This window comes from Gymnoscopelus braueri (genome assembly GCF_963280865.1).
Source record: "Gymnoscopelus braueri genome assembly, chromosome: 10".
In the NCBI taxonomy this organism is placed as follows: domain Eukaryota; kingdom Metazoa; phylum Chordata; class Actinopteri; order Myctophiformes; family Myctophidae; genus Gymnoscopelus; species Gymnoscopelus braueri.
This window is the reverse complement of record NC_137611.1, coordinates 4,560,379-4,585,428: the sequence shown is the minus strand read 5'-3', so window position 1 is coordinate 4,585,428 and position 25,050 is coordinate 4,560,379. Positions and strand designations below refer to the sequence as shown.

General features: G+C 42.5%; 1 protein-coding gene across 1 annotated transcript in view; it reads left to right on the top strand.

The window, feature by feature from the left end:
* The window catches only part of LOC308094432 (uncharacterized protein), a 101,249-nt gene that overhangs the window by 11,187 nt on the left and 65,012 nt on the right, over positions 1 to 25,050 (top strand). Inside the window, exons 3-10 of the mRNA XM_080441082.1 lie at positions 970 to 1,228; positions 5,186 to 5,245; positions 5,710 to 5,838; positions 8,821 to 8,918; positions 10,229 to 10,376; positions 10,588 to 10,728; positions 20,222 to 20,317; positions 24,506 to 24,607. Coding sequence (XP_080297208.1) covers positions 970 to 1,228; positions 5,186 to 5,245; positions 5,710 to 5,838; positions 8,821 to 8,918; positions 10,229 to 10,376; positions 10,588 to 10,728; positions 20,222 to 20,317; positions 24,506 to 24,607 — 1,033 coding nt within the window. The remainder of the gene's footprint in view (positions 1 to 969; positions 1,229 to 5,185; positions 5,246 to 5,709; positions 5,839 to 8,820; positions 8,919 to 10,228; positions 10,377 to 10,587; positions 10,729 to 20,221; positions 20,318 to 24,505; positions 24,608 to 25,050) is intronic.

The following is a 25,050-nucleotide window of genomic DNA, read 5'->3' as shown; positions in this document are numbered from 1 at the left end:
GTCTCTCTGTCTCTTTGTGTCTCTGTCTCTCTGTTTCTCTGTCTCTCTATGTCTCTATGTCTCTATGTCTCTCTGTGTCTCTGTGTCTCACAGGGACACAGAGATACAGATACACATAGACACAGACACACAGGGACACATAGACACAGAGACACATAGACACATAGACACATAGACAGAGACACAGGGACACAGAGACAAAAACACTATAAGAAATATAATTATTTGAATCTCTGTTTCTCTGTCTCTCTGTGTCTTTCTCTATGTCTCTTTCTCTCTGTCTCTCTGTGTCTCTGTCTGTCTCTCTGTCTCTCTGTCTCTCTGTGTCTCTGTCTCTCTGTGTCTCTGTGTCTCTCTGTGTCTCTGTGTGTCTGTGTCTCTCTGTGTCTCTGTGTCTCTGTTTCTCTGTCTGTGTCTCTGTTTGTCTGTGTCAGACACAGACACAGAGACACAGAGACACAGAGACACAAACACAGAGAAACAGAGACAGAGACAGAGACAGACACACAGATACACAGACACACAGACACACAGACACACAGACATACAGAGACAGACACACAGAGACAGAGAGACAGAGAGACAGACACACATAGACACAGGGACACATAGACACATAGACACATAGACAGAGACACAGGGACACAGAGACAAAAACAGAAGAAATATATAAGAAATATAAGAAATATAATTATTTGAATCATGAAATATAATTCTATGAATACCGAATGACCGCCAGAGCACTCTGTCTCTCAGAATCCTAATATCCTCACAAGAATATTCTAGAGGAAGTGATCCTCTGATGACACCAGAAGATATTTAGGGCATCCATGGGTCACAGGTGACATTGTTGATAGTCATACTCGAAATGCGCGAAGGGAAATATTCAGTGCTTAAAGCACCGCCTCTGCCGGTCATTCGGGATTCATAGAACTTAGTTAACTTTCGTTTTAACATCCTCTCTACCAGGAGACACTTAATCAACGCATCTTGAACATTCTGGAAGAGCTTGAACAATTGGACTTGGAACATTTCCAGTGGCAACTGAGGCAGCCTAATAACCTTGAAGGCCACAATGCGATCCCAAAGAGTCGTCTAGAGAATGCTAGCAGGATTGCAACGACAGACCTGATTATGCAGACGTACACTAATGATGCAGCACAGATCATGGTGAATATTCTGAATAAGATCAAAAGGAATGAGCTACTGGAGAAGTCTCCTCTCATGGGTATGTAAAGAAATCAATCAATCATATACTGTAAAATGCTTTGGGACACAAGTGGACATTGGTCATTGTTCAAGTTTTTACAGAGTATGAAAGTACAGAATGTAAGCTTTCAAATGATGTGTCAGTCATTGAAATCGGAAAATATTTGAAGATTTACTACCCCTTTCTAAAATTGTTAAGCCAGAATACTCAAATCTGGGAAAAAATGCCTTTTCCCACAGTTTGTAACACCTCTGGGGCCCAGAATTAATTGTGACGATGGGAGGGACAATAGGTGGTTAACTCCACCCCTAACAACACCTTTCGTTTCTAGTGCATAAACCAGGACAACATTTAGAACTGTGATGCCTTTAAGCCAGTAGATAATAACAACAACAACAATATTAAATATAGCTGCAAGCAGCAATAATACGGGGCCAGTGAAGAGAGAGAGAGAGAGAGAGAGAGAGAGAGAGAGAGAGAGAGAGAGAGAGAGAGAGAGAGAGAGAATAGATTGAAGAGAAAGAGAGAGACATGGAAACGGAATAGATTGAAGAGAAAGAGAGAGAGAGACATGGAATCGGAATAGATTGAAGAGAAAGAGAGAGAGAGAGAGAGACACATGGAAACGGAATAGATTGAAGAGAAAGAGAGAGAGAGACATGGAAACGGAATAGATTGAAGAGAAAGAGAGAGAGAGACATGGAAACGGAATAGATTGAAGAGAGAGAGAGAGAGAGAGAGAGAGCGAGAGAGCCATGGAAACGGAATAGATTGAAGAGAGAGAGAGAGAGAGAGAGAGAGAGAGAGAGAGAGAGAGAGAGAGAGAGAGAGAGAGAGAGAGAGAGAGAGAGAGAGAGAGAGAGAGAATGGGAAACGGAATAGATTGAGGAATACATATTTAGTATTTATATAATCATTTGACCTATTTTTGACCTTTAAATGCAAGATGACTGCCTATTTTGAGCTCCAAAAGGGATTGTTTTCAAAATCGTCACAGAGCCTTTATATTAGGCTCTAATGAAAGCTCTCTGCTCATGATGAGTTGAGTTATTGACACAGGGGATACTCCATCCATCTGTGAAAGTTGGAGACAAATGTTAGGGATCAGGGACAAATTAGATTGTTGCATTTTGCATTTGGTCGGGTTAGAGTTCACACAGGACTTTGTTAAGCGAACCAAATATGTAAACAAATGACACATGGTCATACAGGCCGTTAATCTATTGACAGAATATTTCTAGGGAAAATTACTTCACTGCCAAACTACAATAGAGCAACAGAAGCATGTTGTGATCGTTTTAATTTTGTAATTTTTCTATTTAAAAGCAAATTTCAATTAAATATGTGTTAATCACGGCGGCTTATAAAAAAAGAAGCCAAACGCACACATTTCAGGCAGCACCACGGGGAATACAGCAACACACACACCGCAACACACACAGCCACACACACACACACACACACACACACACACACACACACACACACACACACACACACACACACACACACACACAATGTTCATGTCGATTGATTGTATAGCCTAGGCCTACTTTATTAGACAGAAATGTAAACAGCACGAGGTACAGTCAGATATTTGAGCTAAAAGGATAACACAAAATAGTTCTGATGATGAGTGAGATAGGCCTATGTGCTATTTAATGTTGTCTGAATTAAATTGTTCAGCTGCTCATTGGAAACAACACACCCTGAATGAATAATACTCCTATACCTGAACAAATGGAATCTGTAGGTAGCCTATTGCTGGCACATGCAGCTATTCACATTAATAGCCATGCAACAACATAGGCACAGCATTGGCGATTGCAATGTATAGGCTATACTGTAAGCTATATAGCCCAGCTGAGTAGCTGTCTTATTAGGCTACAGTCAGAGCAGTCAGCAGTCTTTCTTTCTAGAAAATGTCAAACTTACCTGCAGTTTATATGCAGAATAAAAAGCATAATCCCCCCCAATTGTTTTAATGGGTATTTGATATACATTGTATGAATCTAACTGGATAAAGTTAATGTTTAATATTGCAGCGTATGAAGACAGTTCATGTGCTTCTGACCAGCTCTGACACTGGAGTGACAGCATAATTGATTTGACCCACTTTTGCGCAGCACACTGGCCTGTGTAAATAATGATTTGGGAGTACCTGTGTAAGATTCCAATAGTAAACATTTTAAATGGCTTCCATATACTATTAATATTTTCAAATGAGATTTGGCCTTATAGAACGAAATGTGCTCAGTTTTGCTTCGTTTGTGAGGCTGAGCCCTGCACGGATAAACTTTGTGCGGTGGCGCATGCTTAAAAATAACAGATCTACAAGCTAACATCCTGTACCATCGCACAGCGTTGATAGCTTGTAAATCTGTTCTTTTTGTGCATGTGACAACCTTGTACTTTTCCGTTAAATGCGCTGCTCCACAGATCTGCAGCTGTCTGCTAGACACAGACACACCAGCGGCTCACAGACCGATACAGGGAGAAGAGAGAGAGGAAAAAAATAAAGATTGATGAGTGTAGTGTCTTGTATGAGTTACAATATTAATTATTGATATATATCTACATGAGTAGTAGTTTATTATATTTACATATTGTTCTTCAATGAACACACAATGCAGAATGCACTGTATGTTGGTTAAATTCCTATATTTGGTCCTCTATAAAGTCCGATTGCGTTCACACCCGCAGAGGACCGGACCGTGGTTAGTTTGGAAGCGGACTGAGTTCTCACTTTTCATGCGCACCGTGGTCCGCTTGTTTGATCCGCACCAGGGTTCGAATGCGCGTTCACACCACTCAAAACGAACCGGACAAAGGAGTAAGCGGACCACGGTCCCTTTTAAACGAACCAAACAGTCCTGGTGTGAACAAGCCCTTAAAAACTATCTAGGGTGAGACACAAAAGCCAGAGAAGACGTTAAAATGACCCCAAACATGAAAGTGAAATATCCCTAAGTACAGTATTCAAGTCAATGTACTTAGTTACTGTCCACCGCTGGTCCCAAACGGCAGGACCTGCCTTTCATAGACAGAAGGATGGGTGTATTCCTTCATTATTATTTTGTAATACTTTATTTTCTTATGTGGACACGACAGTGATGCAGTCATGTCAAAACTTATATTATGCCCCCCTCCCCCCATACACACCCACACTTTCCATAAACACAGTGTATTCCTTCATATCCAAATAAATTGTAAGAGGGACTTATCTTTGTTCAAGTACCAACCCTGATGGAAAATGCTCTTTACATCACCACTAAAACGCAAAGGAGGGAAGGCCCCAAGGTAGATCCAGTTAGTAAGGCCTTATTCGAGCCTTGGCTTTTGTATTCAATCAAACATTCAAAAACAAAATGATTCTTTGCATTATGGGTCACCATGTGATGAGGTATATACCATATCTCTAGGGAGCCTTCAATCTCCTCTGTGGTATATTCACATGAACTGCCTGTTCAATCTTAGAGACCCCAGTGTTATAAGCTGCTGCTTTCTTTGAATCCTTGGTCAACATGAATTCAGTGGCAGTTTTGCCATCACAGTAAAGGAGGTGTATCTGGTGTCCTTATGAGAGGCATGGCATAGCAAAAGACACCATCCACCAAGACTCTCTCTGTGGCTTCCTTGGTGGACTACTTTGAACCTGACAATGCTGATACTATCTTTGCACCTTAATCTCATGTACTGTTTTTCCAATCACGTAGATCTACGTCAATTCAAATCCAACCGTTCACCGCCAAACACGTAGATCTACGTGATTACGTCTTTTCAGTTGTTTACATAACATTGCACCCTTGGGCAGCTCATGGGTTAATATTGTCCATCTAGATCAAAGATAAGTCGAAAAGTCTCGTGATCCGGTCACGTGATCACATCAAACATGTTATTACAAAAGACTCTAAGAGCCGGTAACATCAGGCCGTCCGCAAACCAAACAAACAGCCTTATTTCTTGTGTCTCCAGTGTCTCCATTCGAAATGTTACATCCGCCACAGCCTCAGACCAAAAAGGACCTTTTAAAACGTGAGTACATGTGGTGTTCGACAATTCTCAGAAATATATACTGTATGTTACATTACGATCAGAAAACCCGTCAGATTGAAAAAGGAGCCTCCCCTCCGGACCCTTCTTCAACCTGCGAACCAGCAGACCCACGTCCGCGGCCGGCAAGTCCAACACCGGCCGTCCGCCAAATGCCGACGGCGAAATAAAAAATAAACGCCCGATCCCCATATATATATATATATATATATATATATATATATATATATATATATATATATATATATATATTATATCATATTTTTTTCATTTAGTTTAAAGGGAGTATTTTATCTCTTATCTTTTTGTTTTGTCTTTTTTGTCTGTATATTGTTGCAGTTTTTAAAGTTGTATCTTTTGCCATACTGCCTTTGTATCGTGTGTGTGTGTGTGTGTGTGTGTGTGTGTGTGTGTGTGTGTGTGTGTGTGTGTGTGTGTGTGTGTAGGCTGTCTACATGTTTATGCATGTGCATGTGTGTGCGTGTGCCTCTTTGTGTGTGTGAGTGTGTCTGTGTGTGTGTACATGTTTGTCTTTGCAGGGAACAGTACTTCTTCCACTCCTGTACCAAAGAATGGTAAATATGTACTTATCTCAGTAAGGTAGATTCAACTCTGTGGGTTATACACTTTGTTGCTGTAGGGAAGAGATCTTGGGCCCTATTATGCTCGTCTTAATTACCGCCAGGTCTTAGTACTTAACTTAAGATGTGGAGGCGTGACCAATGCCATTTTGCTATTATGGGTGCGGTAATGTGCGCACTGCACCAAGGTGCTATGCGGTAAAACAGCCCCGAATTAGTCATGGGTGTGTTTGGGCGTTACTTTAATCAATCCAATCAGAGTACCCGCTGCCATTCCCTTTAAGATCAGCGCAAGACGCGGGGGGGCGAGGGTGTTTTAGGACGACGGTTCTTCTTTTCCATTCCGGCAATAGAAAGAGGCGCATGAGAGGAAAAAAAAGGCAAGAGAATCCGATGTTTCCTTTTCGCTTGGTATCGTTTGATGGAGAGACAATACAATCATGACTGATACACAGGTATGAAAGTAGACCCTTCACAGATTACAGAGATTTTTTAATTTTAACAATTGGTTTAGAATTGACCGAGTTGGCTCTCTCTTTGGCTCTCCATGGGCTCTGCACCCTTCCTGGTCCGACATTTGCTTTTCGCTTGATATTGTTTGATGGAGAGACAATAATCATGTGATTCAGAGAATTGTTAATTTTAACGATCGGTTCAGAATTGAATGAGCACGGATTAGTTAAACTGCCCTTGTCCTTACAACCAAACATTTCTTTTTGCGCTTAAGACATGGTCTGACCACGTCTTAGCGGTATGCGGTCAAGGTGCATAATAGCAGTTATTGCATTGCGCCCTTAATTAACATATGGACACTCCCCATGCGTACAATTTGGTGCAGAGTCTTATGACTTAAAGGAGATCGCCTATTTTAGCAACTCCAAAGTTCGTTTTTTTCCCCCACTAATCCTCATTATGCAGTGTACTGACACTCAAACATGCACTGAATGTCCCTTATGAGCTTTTGTTCATGCAGAACGACATGGAGCTGGTTGCTTGTTCTCTCACAGAATCTGGCAACACCGAGGACTAGCTTCACGTCGTTCTGCATGATTTGGAGCTGCTAAAATAGGTTTTATTATTTTTTGTTTATCCGCATTACTCCATTATGCCAGTGGAAGGGGTCTCCACAATGGACAACAGGGGCTTCTATGAAAAAAGTCAACTGCCCCTGGTATGTTGGTGAGTGATTAGCGACACATCAAAGCAAACACCTAAAATGACTGGAACTCTCCTTTAAAGGGTAAGACCACTTTGGTAGAGGTTTGGGTTGTGTATTTACCTTGCCATGATGTAACTCCAAAGGTGGACAAGAAATCAAAAATAATTGCTCCATTGATTAGAAATTGATAATTCTAAATGTGCTCCTCATTGACTTACATTGTACGGTAAAACAGCTCTCAAGGTCACTCTTTTAGCACGTAAACGAACACGAACAAAGCTGATTCAGACAATATAGAACATCACCAAACCCAGTACTGTTTGTTTTTTTAATAAAAATGTTAACTTCCTGCTGATTTTACTATTTGAAGATCCGGATCCGCGAATCCAGTCCGGGTTTTCTTCTTAATAAAAATAGCAAAATCAACAGAAAGTTAACATTTTTATATTAAAAAAAAACAGTACTGGGTTTGGTGATGTTCTATATTGTCTGAATCAACTTTGTTCGCGTTTGTTTAGGTGCTAAAAGAGTGACTTTGAGAGCTGTTTTACCGTACAATGTAAGTCAATGAGGAGCATATTTTGAATAATCAATTTCTAATCAATGAAGCAATTATTTTTAATTTCTTGTCCACCTTTGGAGTTACATCATGGCAAGGTAAATACACAACCCAAACCTCTACCAAAGTGGTCTTGCCCTTTAACACATTGAATGCCAAAAACGGTCCGGACCGTTTTTGAGGGTCCAAACGAGAAGTGCCGAAAACGGTCCGGACCGTTTTTGACCCAATTCTATTTTTATACGAGTGGCCCACGTGGGGCGCTAAAACGAAACTTTGACATCACCCAAGGAGTTTCTGAGAAGAAGAGGCTGGATGTGGCTCCATGTCAAAAATCCTTCCGGTCGGCGTTTTCAATGTTATCTCCTTGACTAAAAGCTTAATATCTCCATTTCTTTTTAATGTGGTGGAAACGAGCCGTTTTCGATCGGCTGCAATGGAGGGTCGCGTTGGAAATATTATTGTTCCAGGCGTTAGTCGGGACCCTCCGCCGTCTCGCACGCACGCTTTGTTTACATGCACTTCCGCGTCGGGGCTTCTCACAGCACGAAACGTATAACGCAAGTGGATGGAAGAAATGCAGGCACTCAACGTATAATATTTTAATAAACCTCTGGCACCCAATGTGTTAAGTGTTTGCGCTCAGCGCACCTTGCATAATAGGGATTGCGCATAAGACGGTGGCGCTATCACCTAATTACCGCATAAGACGTGGATTTAAGACGTGCATGATAGGGCCCCTTGTGTCTCCATATTTATTTATTTTTTGTTTTCCCATAAGTGAATGCCTGACTTCGTCATACAAAATTAGTGAAAATAGCAGGTCTACAAGCGCACGCGTCCTGATGCAATGTGCTGTGAGCTTGTAGATCGTCTATTTTCACTACTACTAAAGGTTCAGTTTGACAGCAGTGACTTATGTCTCACTACCAATGGGTAGAATGCTGTAGCACACAACTGTACCACAAAATCATACTTTTACTCCACTGCCCGTTCTCATTCATTTAAAAGAGTGACTTCACGTTTCACGTTCACACACACAGAAGCAAAACAAATTGTGGTGTGCCGTGCACATTGGACAATACTGTAGGACCGCATTTTCAAACTCACACAAACATTTGTTGTGTTTCTCAACTCTTCTTACACCAAACAGCAGCATATTTTGCAGACCGTTTACTGTGCTGCGTCACTTTTGAGATATCCAAAAGAACCACTTCAATATAATGATGAATTAATAATATCTGTGTGTGCTTTCCAGACGACTCAAACAATGGGACACTCAACATCTACATTGCCATCGACATTTATTTCAGCATTGATGAAGCAAAAGATGCTGTTACCAAACTTATTAGCAAGGTGAATAAAATAAACAAATTATAACTTAGAGACAATGGTGACCAAATTTGACTGGGAGACAGTCATCTAGCATTTTTACATTTTCTTTTTTTCATGTCATATGAAAGTGGATGGAAGTGACTCTGGGCAGGGGGCACTGGATGTGACCAGGGCACTGGGAGATTCCCTAAATAGCATGGAAAACTGAGATGCAGTTAATGGGGTTATGGCCCGGGTGCGGCGTGCGGGGGGGGCAGCCTTTGCCATAGAACAGGGTGTTGTGGTAGTGAAAACAATAGGGAAGTGATCAGAAATGCATGGATTCTCAATATGTTTCACCACTGGGATTTCTTAGGACTTTTGTTATGTTATTACCATGATATTTATGAAACAAAAAAAGTTGAAAGAGTTTCTGTTGCAAATTTGTCCTAGGTCATTCTGTATAATGCCTGGATTATATAATCCTTGGTATCTTTATCCTTCAACTAGCGGCAGCGCTCGCTACATTTTTTTTTGTTTTAGTTTTTTGACGCTTGCGTTACTGAAACACTAGCGGGATTATTATTTCATGTTGACATTCAAGTAGAACTAACAGATGGTATATCTGGCAAGTAGAGCAAGGACCCGGGACCCTAGTGTGAATCCGCCCTGACTGTGTATTAGTGAATGAACCTGTGAACGTGTATTGTAAATATGCATGCTTATCCTATATTAAAATTGCCTAGAGGGTCAACCGACGGTGGGCGGGTGGACGTCACAAACGTAACATGCGGAAACCACGAGGCTCACCGTTGGTTCGATCCGCACCAAACTTGGCACCAACACTGGTCAGGGGTCTGCCATCAGAATAGCCACACCAGGGACCACGTGTAGCCACAGGCACACCATTGCCCCACCCCCTCTGTGTTCCTATTGGCTGGGGTTTAAACAGCCATAACTCCAGTTCCAAGCATGCTAAAGGCTCTAAACCTGGTGGGTGGTCCCACAGACTTCGTCTGCTAAATTCCTAAATGGTATAGATAGATAGATAGAGGACATAACAGTGGATAGTGAGAAGGCAGAAAGGAGTGAGTGAAAGTTTAAGAGGTCATCTGGTTGCCCGGTGGAGAGAAAGAAGAGAGGATAGAGGAAGAGAGAGAGGAGGGGCGTAGCAACCTCAGGTTACATCGAGTGGTAGTTTGTGGGTGAGGCATCTTTGAAGGCATCTCTGAAATAGCATGGGATTCAGATATGGAAACACAAAGATGAGAAATATTTTAGACACAGAAATTGATGATCCATGTAGCACAAAATATTCTGTTTAACAAACACTATCTTTAATTACGTTGCAGCTTTCCTCCATCAGCCTCAATTTGGAAATCCTCTTCTTCTCCAATAACAAAATTACTGAGATTGTCAACATCAATGATTGTTTAACTGAGAACAAACCAACAGTTCAGAATATCCTAGAGAAACTAAACCAATCACTTCACTTTGGAGGTGAGTAAAATACAGTTTAACAAAATGGTTGGGAATGGTCATTTTGTTACAAATGCCTGTTTATAACAGTTTTAATGCAGCCTTTTACCCTTACTATGTGTGTGTGTGTGTGTGTGTGTGTGTGTGTGTGTGTGTGTGTGTGTGTGTGTGTGTGTGTGTGTGTGTATGTGCGTGTGTATGTGCGTGCGTGCGTGTCACACATTTGCCTCAGGGAGCCTTCCAGATCGAGAGGATGCTGGGATCAACCTGCAATTGCCATTTACTGGGATCTTAAAGAGAGTGGAAAAGATGAAGGAAGACACTAAAGGACATGAGTTTGGAGACAAAACTGTCATCCTCGTCCTTACCAACGGTAAGTTCAGTCTTTCCAGATTTAAATATCCACTTCCCATATCCTTCCCGTAAGAGTGAATCTATGCCTCTGCTTTTGATAATCTCCTTCTGTTCATATTTTTTTTCATGGCCGGTGGGGAAATGTTTTATCCCTGCTTCTGGTCGCACTGAATTAAATATATGCATTTCCTTTTGATATGTTTGATATTCATGTTTGATTATATCACAATTTAAAGTTTCCATGACATGGACAGAAACACATTTGGGTCTAAATGGCTGTGAAAACAGTCAGCTGGGGCGATACATAACACTGATATTGATAGGCATTTACAGTAGCAGTAGCCAATGGGACGAGGTTATCAGTGATGGTGACAAGCCTGCCTGTTCTGCGCATTTAGAAAAATATTTAGAAAAAAATATATTTAAAGTACTCTAGATGTAATATGAATCAATATTGAACTACTACATGTCCTATTTACCCGCTAAAATTGATAGTTTGTTTAGAAACAAGCTGCATGAGTCCCGCAATGTGTTGCTCTACATCTCTCCCAGCACCTGTCTGAGAGAGAGAGAGAGAGAGAGAGAGAGAGAGAGAGAGGGAACAAGCAGCAAAACAATCCATGAGATTCACCACTACTGCAACGGATGATTGAATGATCAGTACTTCCATATTGCATGGTGTTCACAACACGTTGGTAAAAAGGTTAATATGAGCGATCCAAAAACGTAATCCATTCAGCACAGCTTTCATTTCCCCTAGCACTGACAAGTAGCTAAATAACTATCAGACTTCCTGTAGTGGCTTTTCAAAATAAGAATCACTGAATAGTATCAGAAGAGAAAGCAGTGTACTATGGTTACCCAATACAGGTTTTAATGTGAAGTTCATTCTGGCTAGTTCCTTTCTTCCTCTTACTTGCAGTTGGCAAATACAAAATAAAACAAATCCATTCTGTTCCAAATAACCAAATTGGAACCAGTTCCATTTATTTCCAACAAAATAATATAGTATCTGTATTATCTTTTTCCAAGCTTTGCTGTTAGATGTCCAGTGCTATATCAAACAATATGTAAAGACTGTGGGCACCAGCTGTCAGAGCTAGACCATTTAGTAAACAACTGGGCAGAGCCATGGGCAGTCCTTTCAAGAGGAAGGGGGGGGGGACTAGGACAGGTGGGTGGTCATATAGGAGGAGGTGGAGGGACTGGATCAGGTGGGTGGTGCTAAAGTGAACTCCAGGTATACTCAATGAACTGGTGGTTGAGTCTACATCAGAGGTTGCGTTAGTCCGGTAATTGCGGTTTTGACCGATTATTTTTGACAAATACCGGAAAATATAAATCTCTCCGTACATCTTGACCGGTTGACAAGGCAGTTCATTAATTATCACCGCAATTTCAGGCACATTTCAAATCCTCTGCTTTGTAAGCGCTCTCTCTCTCTCTCTCTCTCTCTCTCTCTCTCTCTCTCTCTCTCTCACTCACTCACTCACTCACTCACTCACTCTCTCCTCCACAAACACACACACACGCTGTTAAGTTACACCTAGTGTAAAATGTGCTGCATTAGGAGGAAAAAGGGAGACATTTTATTGTGAAGGTAAGACCGGAAGAAGAGAGTTGTTGTTGCTGCTGCGGAGTTGTCGCAATATATTATAACTCCGTTGTCCGCACAGCAGTCAGACCGAGATCGCCAGTCCGGTTATATTAGATTAAGTTCTGTATTGAACATTCAACACAAGTTGTATTACGAGTTAGAATATGTCAAAGACACTTTCAAACGAGACGGCACTTGTGAGTAAAGTTGGCAAGTTGCCCTACAACAAATTAACAACAATGCACAAGCATTTGAAGATGAAACATCCAACACAGATGCGTAAAAGACAACAGCTATACTGCAACTGTGGCATCCAGGTGAAACGACATTAATCATAAAGGTGGACACGTTAAAACGTTACCACTTGAACTGGATAGCTCTATGAGGAGAGTACAAGATTCTCACAAATGCTTCATCAACTTTCCCTTGGCTGTCCCAACCAGATGCACGAACGGCATCCACACTACCAAACTATTACAGTAAAACCTGTGAGTAGTGGTCTATAATTTATTGCCCTAACAGGTCAGCTGAGCCACTTTATGAAGGATTAATCAAAGTTAATTAATAAAAGTGCCCATTATTTTGCAGTGCCCTTTGATTTAGAAAATGTGTTCAAACGCATTTGATTATTGAGAAACCATTATGCACGCAGCATGCACAAATGGTAATGTAGATAATTAATGTATTTGTGCAAGATGAGCCAGACCCTGCTGCATAAAATGTGTATATTACTTGTTCATGTTCAAATAGTTCAATCCAAAATATAATGCTGTAGGCATAACACTTGTGCTAGGCTGTGTTAGGCTTGTGTTAGGCTGTATTTACACACCTGCATGTCATTAATGAAAACAAAACAATTATGCATGTGTGCACATCAAATCACAGTACAAAACCCGACATTTGATCAACACCAAAATATAGATTAATACATTTGACTACATACAGGCAAAATCACAAAATTATGAGTCTTAATATCCAGCAAGCAATATAAATGAATAAAAGCAAACAAAGAGGTTTAGGCTATCAACATCATACAAAAGTAGAGAGAAGCTGTGACCTCATTGCTCTGATGGACAATAAATAAAATATATGTTCTGTTCGTTTGCAACAATGATCCAAATGGGAAGTTTATTTCAGCAGCTAGAATGTGACAGTTTGACATTGTTTGAGCCCGTTTTTGGTGCGCAGCTTCTCATTTAAGTTAACCTGCTGTTCTGCTGTGCACAACAGTGCAGATCCCCGCCAGGCCAGGTTGACCTACCCAGGCCCATGAAATTCATAGGCAGTCATAGTAGCCAATTCCAATGAAATCTGCTAAAACTGACTCATATAGGACTACTGATACAGAACCATGTATACGCTATATATTGTCGCTGTCAGGTAGAAACACTGTTTCTTTTTTTTTGTATATATATGATTTAAAAACAATTTAAAATGGTGAATATAGCCAATCTACAAGCTATAATTATTAATAATTAAATTAATACATTTTTTTAAATAGTGGGGAAAATACATAAAATCTCTAATCTGTGAATCTAATGTGATTAATGTGACCCCTACCTATACAGTCAGTGAAGTCCAGGGATGCATGTGACAAATATTGAGACCAATACAGTAGACCAATAGTTGTACAAAGTCAATAATGACTTTGTACAAATATTGGTAATTTGCCAATACATTATTTTGTGAAATAAATGGGTTATATTTCACAAATGGTTATACTATTCTTGTACTACATACATTACAATTAAATCATCCTTAACCTTCAAGTTACATTCATTATTTCCGTGGACTTAAAAATCATTGTTTTATTTGATGGCCTTTCTGCCCGGGAATTTGGCCTTTGTGCCCCCAAACAACACCAAAGATCAAGCGGCCTTGCCCCTAAAATGAAAAAAATCCAGGCTTGGTCTACGTAAAAACATAATTTTAACACTTACGGTCCACTTTCATGACAAAATTCTTCCTCCTTATATAATAATAATACCTGATGCTCATGTTTTAGGGGGGGGGGGGAACCCGGCACCCCGTCTTTAAAAAATGAAATCATGAGAATAACCCTATTAATCAATTCCTCATGCCAAAATTACACACAAAAAGGGTAATTTGTGTTATGTACAGATATTGAATTTGAGTGTAAAGTATGCACTTTTCCCCTTATTTTGTATAGTTTATTTTAATAGTTTAATATTAAAAACATGTTAAAATCATTAACCATCTTAAGGCTCCTAAGGCTGCATAGCCTGGGTTACACAAAAAGCTAGGGAAATTCTCTATTTGTCCACCCACGCGCTTCTGCATCAGTAGGACAACCGGGGATTTGTAAAAGACATTCACACGGATGAACGTGATGAAAAAGAATTATAAAATCTGTGGTAACATCCAGGAGCTGTTGTAAATGGTAAAATGGTAAATGGTGCATTTATATAGCGCTTTTATCCAAAGCACTTTACATAGATTGCGCATTACATTCACCCATTCACACACACATTCATACACCGATGGAGGAGGAAACCATGCAAGGCACCAACCTGCGGGTGCAATTAGGGGTTCAGCTTCTTGCTCAAGGACACTTCAACACTAACTCTGTTGTGTAAGAGACCAGCTACCATGGCTGCTTCGGGTCACTTATAAAACATGGCCATACAAAATGAATGACCATAACGGTATATCAAAAGCAGAGACATGGATTATGTTTAGGTTATTATAATTATAAACCTATGTTCCTGCTTAGTATAAATAGAGCGAACCAGGTGAAAAAATTGCAGATTGAGACTTTAGCCTTTGCTTTAATGAAATATCTGAGACCATTAGGGTTGTTATGGAAGATGCTTCTGAACATCAAAGCAATAGAGCATGTAATCTGTTGCTAGCTTGACCCATTCTAATACTTCCATCCATGTTGATTGCACATCTCTGGTCAAATAGTATATAAACATTTAGACAGTTAAGTTCATGTTGATAGTGAGTGTGTGTGTGTGTGTGTGTGTGTGTGTGTGTGTGTGTGTGTGTGTGTGTGTGTGTGTGTGTGTGTGTGTGTGTGTGTGTGTGTGTGTGTGTGTGTGTGTGTGTGTGTGTGTGTGTCCATCTGTCTGTGGACAGCAAATCTCTGGCACTGTTGGACCGTGAAACTGTGCACACACACTCTCTGGCCAGAGCAGATATCAGATTTTTTGGATTCTACTTGACTACGATTGGCTTTCAAAGTTTGCTGTAGGGGCCCTTTTTGCCGATCATATATATTGCCGATCAGGAAAAAAAGAAGTTGCGTACTGAAGTTGGTTTGCTTACATAATGGTGTATTTCCAAACTAAATTAGGCTATATGCACTTCCATCATGAACAGCTATAGATAGAAAACAGCTTCAACAATTCACTCACACATTAAAGCCGTACCTGGAAAGTAAATAAAAACAATGTTTAGCAACCTCTGCTGGTCACTACCGTCATTGCAGGTCTTTAGCGGAGTCCTGCATTACCCAGAATTCCATTTGTTTTCACCGGAAGGTGGAAGCGTTTCAAAAAGCGTTCTTTTTGTTGTTTTATACTATCTGCGGATTGTTTCTCTTAGCCAGTGGAGCTTTAGTTACCGTGAGTTTTCTTTTGCTGTTGTTTTTCCATCTTCAAATCCTATAATGCCATAAAAACAGGGTGATATTCCTTTTCGCTACTAGCGGTAGTTCCGGGACAAACAGGAAACAGGTGCATTTCCGTTTCCGTTTTCCGTCCGGATGACGTCATTTTCGCGGGCCCCTGTCCAGGCACTTTCAATAGAAAATATGTTTATAAAAGGCTTTCGGGGGTGAAATTCATGGAATGGGTGTTCTGAGACAAAAGATATACAATTTAACTTTCGTTTTTTTGAAAAAGTTACCTAGTATAACTTTTTAATTTTTTTATCCCGCGATTTTTTTAACCAATTTTTTTCACCCGGTGCCAATTTCCTAAGTGATCCTGGGCGCTACACCAGCCCTACACCAGCGCTACACCAGTCCCCTTCAGCCTAGGGAGGCCAGGGCCGAGCTCATGCTTCCTTCAATGCATGAGAGCCAACTGACCTTCTTGTCGCCTGACAGGGGGGAGTTTCTCTGGTTGGACGTAGCGCGTGGAAGGAACACGTTATTCCAACCAGTTCCCTTCCCCTCCATCAGGCGCCCCGGCTGTCATGGGGGAGGCGGTATAGTGACCAGGATTACTACATGTTTTTGTGAGGGTATTAACTACCCTAGGAGACACGGGGAGAACATGCAAACTCCACATAGTCCGTGAGCCAGGGGGGTTGGTCATTACCATCTGAGGTGATTAATGCTCATAGTGATTTTTGTCAAGGTATGCATGTCTAGAGTTAGAAAATATGTGATAGCCTTGCACCAATGGTAGCTTTATGGGTGCTATCATGCATTTTATGTTATAACACTAGGCGAAAATTACATGGGTCAATATATGAAAACATACTATTAACCCCCCCCAAAAAAATATACAAAAGGTTTTTCAATTGATTCTGGTACGTCTAGGCATGCTTAAGAACATACAAAAAAATCTAGGAAATTATATTTCTCGTAAAGCCATCATTTTCAAGATGGCGTCCAATATGACTGCCAGGAGCTTAAATGGCTTTATGATACTGTTCAACCTAGAAAGGTGGTTTTGGTGTCTAAAACTAGGTCTTAGGGTTCAAGAAATATGGCTGAATCAGTGAAATTACCATCAGTTAATTTTGTATTGCCAAATCAAAGATGGTGTCCATCCCATGGTGATGTTCCATTGTACTAAATTATGTTAAAAACAACAAAATATTGCAGTTGTGTGAGGGAATCTGTGAACTTCGTGAACGTGATTCATATGGGGACCTGGGGGGGGGGGGGGGGGCATTCATAGGTGTAGAATCTATTTCTAATGTTATATTTTGACTTGCTGGTCAGTCTTTGGCCTATGTGCTAAAGGTCAGGTCAAGGTCTCTCTCACACCTTATCGTCCAACCAGGTGTCCAAGCAGGCAGCAGATATGGTCACTGGTTGACATGTACAGCAGGCCCTATTCACCTCACAATTGACATGGAGCCGTTTGTTGACACCTTGCAGGTATATAAGCATCTTATATTCTTCAGCTGCATTGCAAAACTGATGCAAGGTTCAGCACTGGAAGTGGAAATGCATGTGGTTGCAGAACATGACAGGCAAGTTCAGTGGTCAGTCCTGAGTGTATCAGCAGCACTCTGAAGTGGTTTCTATCAACTTGGCCAAAGACATTTGAACATATACAGCAGTAGCCTACCTGGACACTGCACATCTCCATCCTACTGGCTGACAGTGGGTAGACAACTTCTTCCTACACTTCACATCCACCAGTTTGAATGCGCAGGGAGACACATTGACATTAACTTCACCTTTTCTCTCATGAAGCACATGACTGAAGCACTTCTTCCATGCTGGCCATGTGCAGTGTGCTTGATATCTAACCCAGTGCCTGCTGAAGATGCATGTGCTCCATGCCATAGCATAGAGGCTAAGCTAGACCTTGTCTGTCGGCACCATGATGGATTCTGGATCACTGTCTCTGCTGACCAGTCTGGGGAGCAGACTGCCATAACGATCAGGAAAGATGCTGTCATGATGCATGTGAGTGGAGTGGACTGAAGCCTTCCCCAAAATGTGCAGAAACAGAGGGAGAGTTGAAGCACTGGTGTGTCTTGGTCATAAAATATTGGGGTGGATTGAAGATCATCTCTTCAATCCCATCCTTGGCTAATTTGCCCCCATGCTGTTGTGAATAGTAATGTCCTTTACCCACATGAGATGTCATCATGAAGAGTAAGAACATTAAGCAGAAGCCGTTGAGCATGTTGTACACCTTCAGTGCTGACGATAGATACTGCATTTAGTCATGATGAGGCAGACATCACCATGAGTTCCTATATCCCTGATGCAGCCATCTCTGGAAAGGGTGTGATACACATGCTCAGTGATTACACTGATGTTCTTGTCCTGTTGTATGCTGTGTATTGGGGTGTATCAGGTGGACCTACAGTGTAAATTATAGATGGAGCATTGGGATGGGACAGTCTTATATGTATGACAAAGGCAAGATCAGAGCACACTACACTTTGCTGGCAGGGAACTTCCCAGGCTACCCTGATGTGCTGGGTGAGGTGGGTGCCACAAGTCAATGGCCCTTCCTCCAACACCGACCAACCTGTTGCACCACATGTGGGCTCATTTATTTACAAGTGATGTTGTGGAAAGTGGCAGACCACCAAGCCCCACCTGACAAGTCGTTTGATGTCACAAAATTTGGATAGGAGATCTAGGATATTCTTGTTCCTGTCATTGCTAAGGGTGACCCCACCGTCAGAGCTATGTGACATGGTGCAATATCAATTTAGGGCACAGAGAGTGAGAAGTACATCACTGATGTACTGTAACTGCTCTGGTGAAGATGGTTACTGATGATATGTTCAAGCTACAGATGAGGAGTGATGTTAATAAGGAGGATACTTGTAAGGATGAGGTAGAACAGGATGTGGGTTGGAGAATACAGATGTAGTTGCAAAAGATACATATTTGACATTAGATTATATCATTTTACATTCATGTTATTATGAATACCAATTCTTGTGACATGTTAATGACACTTTTCACAAAACAAAATCATGAATAGTGAACCATGAATGTTCATCAAGTTGTTTCCATTTGTTGTTCTCCCAGAGGTCAATTTTAACCTTGACCTGACCTTTGACATGATTGACCTGATATTAAAAAAATAACATCAGGAATGGATTCTACATATGAAAACCCTAAAAAAGAGGTATTACACAGAGGTATTCTAAGACAAGCGGATTAAAAGTAAAAAATTGCCAGGCGTGTGTTTAGTGGCCATTTTGGATATTTTCTTACCCATTGCACTATATTCTGTTTATTGAATTTCATAATACATTTCCTTAGAATCTATGTATGTAAACATGGTTTTAAATCTATAGGTAATTTACAAAGGAACCCTTTGTGTTCCATCTTTCATTAAAACCAAAGTACATCTTATGTCACATATAGTCACTATGTTGTCACTGCCTGTAACAGAAAAATATTCTAGATATGCAAATTTTAACAACCTTTCTGGACAATATATAGTCTGAGCTTTATCCCAACCATTTTTCAGAGAGAGAGAGGGTCAATAATAAGAGAGAACCATCAGTTTGAAGTAGAATGCTTCATTCGGATTTTGAAAACTGTGTTTTGGCTTGTGGTTATAAAAGGAGTGATAACACACAGATAGCTACCACCGATGCAAGGCTATCACATTTTTCCTAGCTCTAGGGGTGTATACCTACCCAAAAATCACTATGAGAATTAATCACCCCAGATGGTAATGATGACCCCATTTTTGGGGTCCTGGCTCACGGACTAACACAGAGTAGGCCCTTTCGCCAACCCCACCTAGGGTATGGTCGCTGATGACACGGAGGAGAAGACACGCCCACAGCGCCCACAGCGTCCCCGGCGGGAATCGAACCCAGGACCTTCTAGCTGTGAGGCGACAGCGCTACCGACTGCGCCACCGTGCCCCCAACCTAGTATAATTTTAAATGAATAAAAGTTATATTGTTTTTCCATTATCAGCAATCTTTTTTGTCTTCACTGATCTGTTGGCTCATCAATGCGTCAGCAATCAGCTCCGCCAGACCAAGAAAGTGCAAACACCCCGCACACCACGATCCACGTGAAGACGCTCATAGCTCCCATAGCTGCTTAAACCAATATATTAAAATAAAAAATTACACGATACCGTTGCGCGTCCGCGATAACATTGGGACATTTTTGATATCGCTATACTGAAAATATTGTTACTTCCTTAGTATTAACATATTGAGTACAACTGACAATTTTCCATTGTTGTATCAGCTTGGGTTTTGTTCGTTGCAGGTGGCAATACAACTGGAGGTTCACCTAAGCCTACTGTGGATCAAATTGAACACCTGGTCTGCAACAAAGATGAGGAAAATAGAAAGGATTGTCTTGGTGAGGTTCAATGACATTACGTTTTTGCTCCCCCCCCCCCCCCGTGTGTGTGTGTGTGTGTGTGTGTGTGTGTGTGTGTGTGTGTGTGTGTGTGTGTGTGTGTGTGTGTGTGTGTGTGTGTGTGTTTGTTCACAGATAATCGTTCGGTTACGCTGTAACCTTTGTTCTCTGAGTGAAGAGACTATCTCTCCACCCAACATATTTATATGTATGGGGAATGACCCCACCTTGCTTAAAACGTGGATATTTCTTTAAGACACACCAGTCCTACTGGCACGCACGGCTATATAAGGCCCAGGTGTACGGGATTACACTGGTTTTACTTTGATCGACACCGTTGCCGAGCGACATCTAGGTGGAGAGATAGTCTCTTCACTCAGAGAACAAAGGTTACAGCGTTACCGAACGTTCTCTATCGTATCGAGACTGTCTCTCCACCCAACATATTTATATGTATGGGGAACTCTGTAAGACACCTCGTGAGGAAGCGAAGCAGTCCCAGACCCCCAGAGCCAACACCAGTGGGCTCCAACCCAGCACATACTGTGATTAACCAAGGCCAGTGACCACAAGGGAGACGGGCCGCTCAAGCCAGCCCGCCAGACGCAACTGGTGAAGGTGACGGTGACACCTACCACTGAGTAGCACACAAGACCGACTCCCCAAAGGGAGCAGATGCAGCCACGTTCAGTCGGTAAAACCGGGTGAATGTAGACGGAGTCGACCATGTCGCTGCTGTGTGGATCTCTGTCATAAACGCACCATTCCACAGCGCCCAGGATGCCGCCGTCCCACGGGTGGAGTGTGCCCGCACCCAGGCGGCACTGGTACTCCTGCCCGCTTGTATGCCTGCTGGATCTTTTCTGTAATCCAGTGGGACAGCCTAGCATTCGACAGTGGTCCAAGCACTCCTGTTTAAGCGCCCGAAGAGCTGGTCCGTTACTCTGTGGGCCCATGTGGCCCTGATGTACGATGCTCTAACAGGGCAGAGTGGGGACCGACTCTGTCTCCGTACTCCATCTGTCTGCATATCAGAGAGAGGACCGTGCTCAATCACCTGATTGGGATGTGCCTCTGAGAGAACGTTGGGGAGAAAGGCCGGGTTGGGGCCTAACACTACTCCTCCATCATCTGGGCCTAGACCTGCAAAGCTCCTCATGGACAGAGCTTACAATTCCATAATTCTCCTCGCAGATGTGACTGGGCCATGTCCTGCTACGGAGCCCAGCACGCACTTAGTGATAGGGGTGCTGGCTGCCACAACCATGCAGTAGAACCTGATAAATGCGGACAGTGTCGATCAGGAGACGACACACAGATCTCAGATAGAGGGGCACCTCGCCAGAAGCCCATGAGGCAGCGAGGCCCAGTGTGGAATTTGTTCACATTCCTGTTGGGGCTGGCCTGCCTGCCCACCTATACGCCTTTTGGATTGTTTTACAACCCAGTGAAGGAGCCCAGTCTTGGAAACCATCTGCCCAAGGCTGTTAGGTCCATACACGCTTTCAGGGCCCTGACAGGGCCCAACAGTGTAAGTAAGTAAGTAAGTAAATTTTATTTGTAGAGCGCCTTTCACAGACATCAGAGTCACAAAGTGCTTCACAACAATAAAAGCAGAACATAGGCTATCAGTAAAAAATAAAAAGACAAAATACAACAATCAGCATTTAACCCAACCCGATCTCCAGAGATTACCGTAACATTGCACGGAACGAGTGCACTTCATTCCGTGGATAGCCGCCTCGGAACTCCCGAATTGCGTGCATATGGTACGGCGCTGCCTTTGTGACAAAACCATTTCGGAGGCGCGCAGTCACAGGTGAATTGTCACCCCGTGAAGGACCACCGAGGGAGCTAAGGCGACCGAGTTGCCGTCCTGAACGGTGGGACATTCGCCTGTGCCTACTCAGCGCCGTTTGAGTTATGTACCGATAGGCACAGAATCGTAAATTTTATTGTGCGGACTGCTCTGCTTCCGGGTTTTTCCGTGTTGCGACTGGTTACGCCCACCGTGGGACTCGCCGTACATATGCACGCAATTTGGGAGTTCCGAGGCGACTATCCACGGAATGAAGTGCACTCGTTCCGTGCAATGTTACGGTATTCTCTGGAGATCAGGCTGTTTAACCAGTCAGCCGGTAAAAATCAAGAAATCAATACAGGATTATGTTGCAACACAAACTCACTAAACTCAGTGACGGCAGCCCTGCTTCACCGCTCTGAGGGGGGTGGGAAGGGTGCAGTTCAATATACTGACTGGCTCGTACTCTGATCAGGCCATAGGGTGGAATGCAGGGATCGGAACCAGCACCACCCAAACATTGCCATGTAGGAAGCGGCAGCATCCTTCATGTACCGACAGGGACATTCTTGTAGTTCACACAGCTAACAGCAAAAATGCTGTCTCAAGAGAAGCCATTGCAGCCCAAGTGTCCACAGGCTCAGATGGCTCATGCCACAAGGCCGACTGTACCACCTCTCGTGGGGGGACTACCGTGTGAGGGACGAACCCTACGAGCACCCTTCAGCAACTGGGTAATTTTTGTGTTACCTGACAGATGTGTCACCTGACAGATCCCCAGCGCAGCAACACGATTATCTTGGGATGAGGAGGGAGCTCACTCCGTGGCTCACACGACCACGCTGGCTTCTGCCCCGCAGAACTGCACTCAGGTGCGTAAACGGCCATGTCGTAGTACACCCATGTGGTGCATTCTTCTCACCATTGACAGTCTCGGCACGCTCCGCTGTGTCACAGCAGATGGAACTATACACCCAAACGTGTAAGCTGACACCGCCAGCAATACGCCCGTATGGTGCATGACTGTGATTGACAAGGAATGCACTGGCCGCATGTTCAGGAGAGCCGGGGGCACAATGTGTGCCGTGGCTGCCATCAGCCCCCAAAGAGCAGAGGCACATTCTCCAAGTCAAACTGGCCCTCAACTGAAAATCGGGACGAGCAAGCCCTGAGGGTGGCCTGTACCACTGGAGCAAGGGACCCTGCTTCGGCCTCTAACACATGCCGAGGAACCCTGGGGACTGAGAGCTGACGCCTAGGACCGGAAGAAATATCCAGGTTTTAAGCGAGGTGGGGTCATTCCCCATACTCAAAAATATGTTGGGTGGAGAGATAGTCGCGATACGATAGAGAACTACCCCTATCTTTCAAATTGGCCTCATGGTGTCACTAGACCAGGCTGCTTTAAGTTTTGGCCTATAACTCTTGAACTGAATGTTGTACCTGGATTCCTTGGATCTTTGATGGTCATCTGGACTTTCATTTCAAATGTCCTTCATGTACGTTTATTCATGATAGGCACGGGGAAACCACAAACATAACACAACCTAGCCTTCCTCAGTGTGATAATGAAACCCAGAACAGGTGTGTCATAAAGGAGACCTGGGTTTCATTATCATATTGAGGAAGATTTGTGCTAAAACACATTTGTGGTTTGCCCCTGCCTATCGTGACTATAAGTACCTGAAGGACATTTCTGTGAGTGCTGGCAGTTCTTTTTCTGATGATAATCTACGTGTTTCAATCAGAAACACTCACGTCAAAGTAGATAAAGAACCATTTATTGCCACAAATGGAATACAGTTAAGCTTGGCATTAAAGCTCCGCTCTTGGGAGAATATTTTCTGAATTTTGTCGTAGCAGCCTGCTAACCATATATTCAGGAAAATGCTTAAGCAAATCCCCCATAGGGATATATCAACAATAAGCAGTACATTGACAAATTAGTTAGAATTAGCAGATATACATGATAATCACAAGTATTTGAGCCTATGCAAGACTCTAAACAAAGCAGATATACATGATAATCACAAGTATTTGAGCCTATGCAAGACTCTAAACAAAGCAGATATACATAATGACAAGTATTTGAGCCTATGCCAGACTCTAATCAAAAGGTGGAGGCTGGGGTGGAGGAGGAGCTAGCAAAATGCATTGGTTCAGCAACCAAGAAAGACCTAGAGAATATGAAGCCGTATTTAAAGGAACCCCTTTGCTCATGCGTGAGCTGTGATTGGATAATGAGTGTGTGACGTAATGACCAGCAGTGCTGTGAATGAGGAATAGAAAGCTGATGTTCACATCAGCTGACTGACCGCTGGTTACAGCTTTGGCGTGCAAGACTTCCGTGTCCTGCATGAACTAACGCTATGCTTCATTTCTTGCAGAAATTTGGATTGTTGGAGACAAGCCCCTTACAGCACCTGAGGATGATTATTTCAGACCAGCAAATATCTCAAACTTAGCTGATATCTTTGACAACATGATCGGTGAGTGTTCTGACTGCGATACCTGACATCAAACTGCTAACACACATACAAGGCTTCCCAAACCTTTTCAGCTTCAGACCTAAAAGACTCCCTTGGAACCAAACGTACAAAAATATATTTTCTTACAATGAGTTCAGTGCTGGGCGCAACGCCTCTTTTACCTCCTCTTGTTTAGTTCTCATTTGTCGCTGAACTGTCAATCTGGCAAAATGTATTAATCTCATTGTGTGGGAAGGGTGGACGTCGACTAGTGACAGCAGCCTTTGGTCTGAGAAGCGCGAGCCGAGGAGAGAAAATAAAAGTCTGATACATGGTTGGTCTAATGTTCTTAATTAGACAGGAAGAAATCAAATAAATATAACACCCACTCTACATCAGAGTATTTGAAGCATTACCTGTGTCTCATTCCGGTAAAAAATATATAATGATAAACCTCAAATAAT